This window comes from Galeopterus variegatus, unplaced genomic scaffold (genome assembly GCF_000696425.1).
Source record: "Galeopterus variegatus unplaced genomic scaffold, G_variegatus-3.0.2 Scaffold2306, whole genome shotgun sequence".
In the NCBI taxonomy this organism is placed as follows: domain Eukaryota; kingdom Metazoa; phylum Chordata; class Mammalia; order Dermoptera; family Cynocephalidae; genus Galeopterus; species Galeopterus variegatus.
Genome location: NW_007728417.1, coordinates 15,429 through 19,152, shown reverse-complemented (window position 1 = coordinate 19,152; position 3,724 = coordinate 15,429). Strand labels below are relative to the sequence as shown.

General features: G+C 42.5%; 1 protein-coding gene across 1 annotated transcript in view; it reads right to left on the bottom strand.

Annotated features, from left to right (window-relative positions):
• Positions 1–469: 469 nt before the first annotated feature.
• GABRR1 (gamma-aminobutyric acid (GABA) A receptor, rho 1) overlaps positions 470–3,724 on the bottom strand; it is a 15,808-nt gene continuing 12,553 nt past the window's right edge. The window contains exons 4-5 of the mRNA XM_008581240.1: positions 2,210–2,406; positions 470–1,266 (exon numbers count right to left, since the gene is read on the bottom strand). Coding sequence (XP_008579462.1) covers positions 976–1,266; positions 2,210–2,406 — 488 coding nt within the window. The 3' untranslated portion in view covers positions 470–975. The remainder of the gene's footprint in view (positions 1,267–2,209; positions 2,407–3,724) is intronic.

The window sequence follows — 3,724 nt, the reverse complement described above, 5'->3', positions numbered from 1 at the left end:
TCTTTTGCTTTTTGGTGTTCTTTTTACCTTTAGAAACCATGTGAGTATTTCTCATTCTAATGAGGTACAGGTAGTCCCAAATCATGCATTTTCTTGAAATATTTATACAGAAAAGTCAGTCTCTTCCCAAGTTCCTCAGTGAAGATATCACATTATTGAGAAAAGACTTCACTTTGAACGAGGACATGCTCCAAGGTGGAGATACATGAAGCATTGATTATAAAACAGGAGACACTTAAAAGTTTTCTAGCCTAGTTTTCTCTATGACAAAATAGACAAAAAGCATGCATATACTGTACCGTTGTCTCCCAAATTTCCCTACCAGGGAAATTTCCACCCAAATCAGAAGCAATTGCACCAACCTAAAGAGCTTTTCTCATGAAGAGGTGAAACCTTGTGAACTGCAGCATGTAAATTAAATGATAGGAATATGATTATTGCCTTTCATTAAAATAAACACAAGGAGATACATAAAAAATAGATAATAGGCTATAAACTGAAGCATGAGTTTCTGTTGGTGGGGATTTAGGTGCATGTAGTTTCCATGCAAATGAACTTTAGATGCTTCCCAATTCCACCTACTCTGGAGAATATAATGACACATAAAGGAAGTCATTCATGTGATAGCATCTAGAGTCTAAAGAGAGGTGGAATTACAATGTGCCTACAACTCTGGTAGTGTGCTTTCCCAGGGGATCTGGGTTACATCTAATACCAGTTGCTACATTGTTACATTCCTGCAGCACCTAGTATAATGCTGTGTATTCAAAAGATAGTTAATAAGTGCAAATTAAACCAGTCAGTAAGAGTCTTGTCAATACAGCTGTAGCTTTGGAAAGCTGGAGAAGGGAAAGTGAAAACATGGGTGGGTATTGGGAATTTTTTTTTTCACTATAACCTTAAATTCTTTTTCATTATACAGATATTTCTGTAGTGCATACCATAAAGAATGTAAAAGTTATAGAATTAGGGTATCTATGAGAAAATAGACCAGTATATTAAATTGAATAAAATGTATGCTGCTGGAAAAATGATCCTGGAGTATTTGTCAATGGCGTGGGTGTCAATCCTCATGCTCATGTAGCTGCTTCTGTGACTTTTCCTCTGGGGGGAGCACCTCTCCGAGGCCAGGGTCAGTTGCACCATCATCCTGTCGGGCTTCTCTCCGTTCTCCGTCATGTAGTTGCCCAGGTCGTTCACCTCCCCGTCGCTGTAGCTGCCATCTAGCTGTGGTGTGGGCTGAGATAACCCACAGGTGCAGGGAGGCTGCGAACACAGCAAATGCACATTGGGATGTGCCCCTTGGTGTCATCTCTCAGAACCCTTCAAAACACCTGCAGAGTGGAGGGTGTTGCCTTTTTCTAGTTTCTTTTATTCCCAGTTTGGGGAGGGGAGAGTAGAAAAATAATGGTGGTGTCCCAGTAAACATTCTCAAATAGCAGGTATCCATTTTATTGAACTAAAGTTTACAAATCGACTCTTAGGAAATATCTCAATGTCATACCAGGGACTAATAAGAATGTTTGTGGTTAGATAAATCACCTTGTTCTTCATGAGAACCTAAACTGGTACGAGCCCTGATAAAAATTTATAGATCTCGTTATTACGCATGTGTGTTTGTCATAGGGATGGGATTCGGAAAGGTGCAGCCTTGTGGAGGTAGATTACTACTACATGGTTAGAGTCTTCTGGAGGAGATAACCATTGAGCTGCAGACTGGAGGAAGAAAGGAAAGCCAGGTGCGAGGGGAGATGACCTGGGAAATGATGGGAGGTGTATGAGGTCACATATGAAGGAAAATGTCCTAGAACGGGGGATGTTCTTCCCTGGAGTGTTCCTTTATTACATGTCTATGTTCATGAAAAATTTGTTCCACCATGCAAAGTTGTCATTTATTTTTCTCCTGGGATTCCCTCACTAAACTATGAACACCACCAAGATTAAAGGGACCATGTCTTAGTTGAGTTGGCTTAGCGGCTCCTGGTATATGGTAGGTGCTAAATAAATGTTTCAATGAAAGAATACATCCTTCTTTCATTGAAAGAAGTAGCCCAGAGTAACTTTCACTCTGTCTTCGCATACGTCATTTTGTGTGATCTTCACAACTCAGAGAAGTGGGCAGAGGAGGGGGTCTCATGACCTGAGCTTACAGAGACGGTCTGACCAGGCTCCATCCCACCCAGACACTTTAAGCCCATGGTAAGGTCACCTTCTCCCGCAGCTTCCGCTCCTTGCGCTCCTGCACCGTGGTCAGGTAGTTGACCGCTGCATACTCCAGCACCGAGAGGAACACGAACACGAAGCTGACCCAGAGGTAGATGTCCACGGCCTTGATGTAGGACACGCGGGGCATGGAGGCGTTCACGCCCGTGATGATGGTGGACATGGTCAGCACCGTCGTGATGCCTGCAAGCAGACACTGAGTGAGTAAAAAGCATTTGTCTTTCACCAAACCCTGGGTGGCTTCGTGCCTCTACTGCTTTGTCTGTACTGTTCCCCCTGCCTAGAATGTCTGCACCCCGCCCTCTGTCTAGCAAACACTACTCATCTTTCAAGACTTAGCTTTTACAAAGCTTTTCCTGTCCCTTAACCCCTCATCCCCATCCTTTCCCCTCTGTATATTCTGTGCATTCATCACAGCCTCTGAATCACTGTACCTTCTGTAGAGAACCCCAGACATTTTGGCATTAAGACATTTATTTCAATTCAATTATTTAAAAATAAGAGATTGCATATATGAGCAGGTATATATGTTTCTTGTAACTACTACTCCATCAAGGGGGAAAAAGTGTACCAGGTTTAATGTTGTATCCTGGCAGCTGTTGTCCAGTCCTACAGTCCATTATCAGAGGTCAGGATGCCTCTGGCAGCCACTGCCAAGCTGGGCCTGTCTGCCCTTTTAGCAATGTTGACACATGAAAATTCAGAGGTCAGTTTTACCAAAGTCATTTATAGGAGACAGATTTTAAAACTAGAATTTATATTTGGCACAGTGACTGTTCAAGCTACAGAACAACTGATAGAGAACAGGGCATCTGTCTGTGGAAATCTGCCTGGGATTTCAGATTAAGCTCAGAACATTTGTTCAGCAAACATCAAATCACAGGGATTGGGGTCATCCTCAGGAACAGCTGCAATCCAGTTTCACTAAAACCTGGTGGGTCACACACTGTCTTGCAGCCCCCGAACCGTCTGAGCAGTGGTGGTATGTGTGAGTAAGTGGGTACTATACTGAAAGGGAGGAAGACAGTTGATGGCAAATAGCTATTGATGGAATGCTTACAGAGTAGGGATTCTCAGACTTGAGAATGTGTAAGAACTACTGGGAGAAGTTATTTAAAAGGCAGGTTCCTGGTCCTCACTCAGAAATTCTGATTCTATAGATGTAGATGGAACCCAGGAGTCTTTGTTTTTAACAATTTCACTTAGAAATTCTATTGCAAAGATCCCTTGGACCACCTTTGGAGAAATCTTGTTATAAAATATGATTTCTTATGCAGGTAAGCGGAGAAAGCACCCACAGACCAGGATCACCCACCCTAGAACACAGCTCTAAAAAGAATAAAGGTGGGCTGCTTGGATGGGTTCCTGCAGGAACCCAGAGACAGTTTTGCTACAGGGATTCTTAATGATGGGATTCTACTAGTGAATAAATAATTTGTAGTTCTTCCAAGTCAAAATACCAAAAGGGGTACAGAACCAATGTGAAAAGAAATGTTTTATC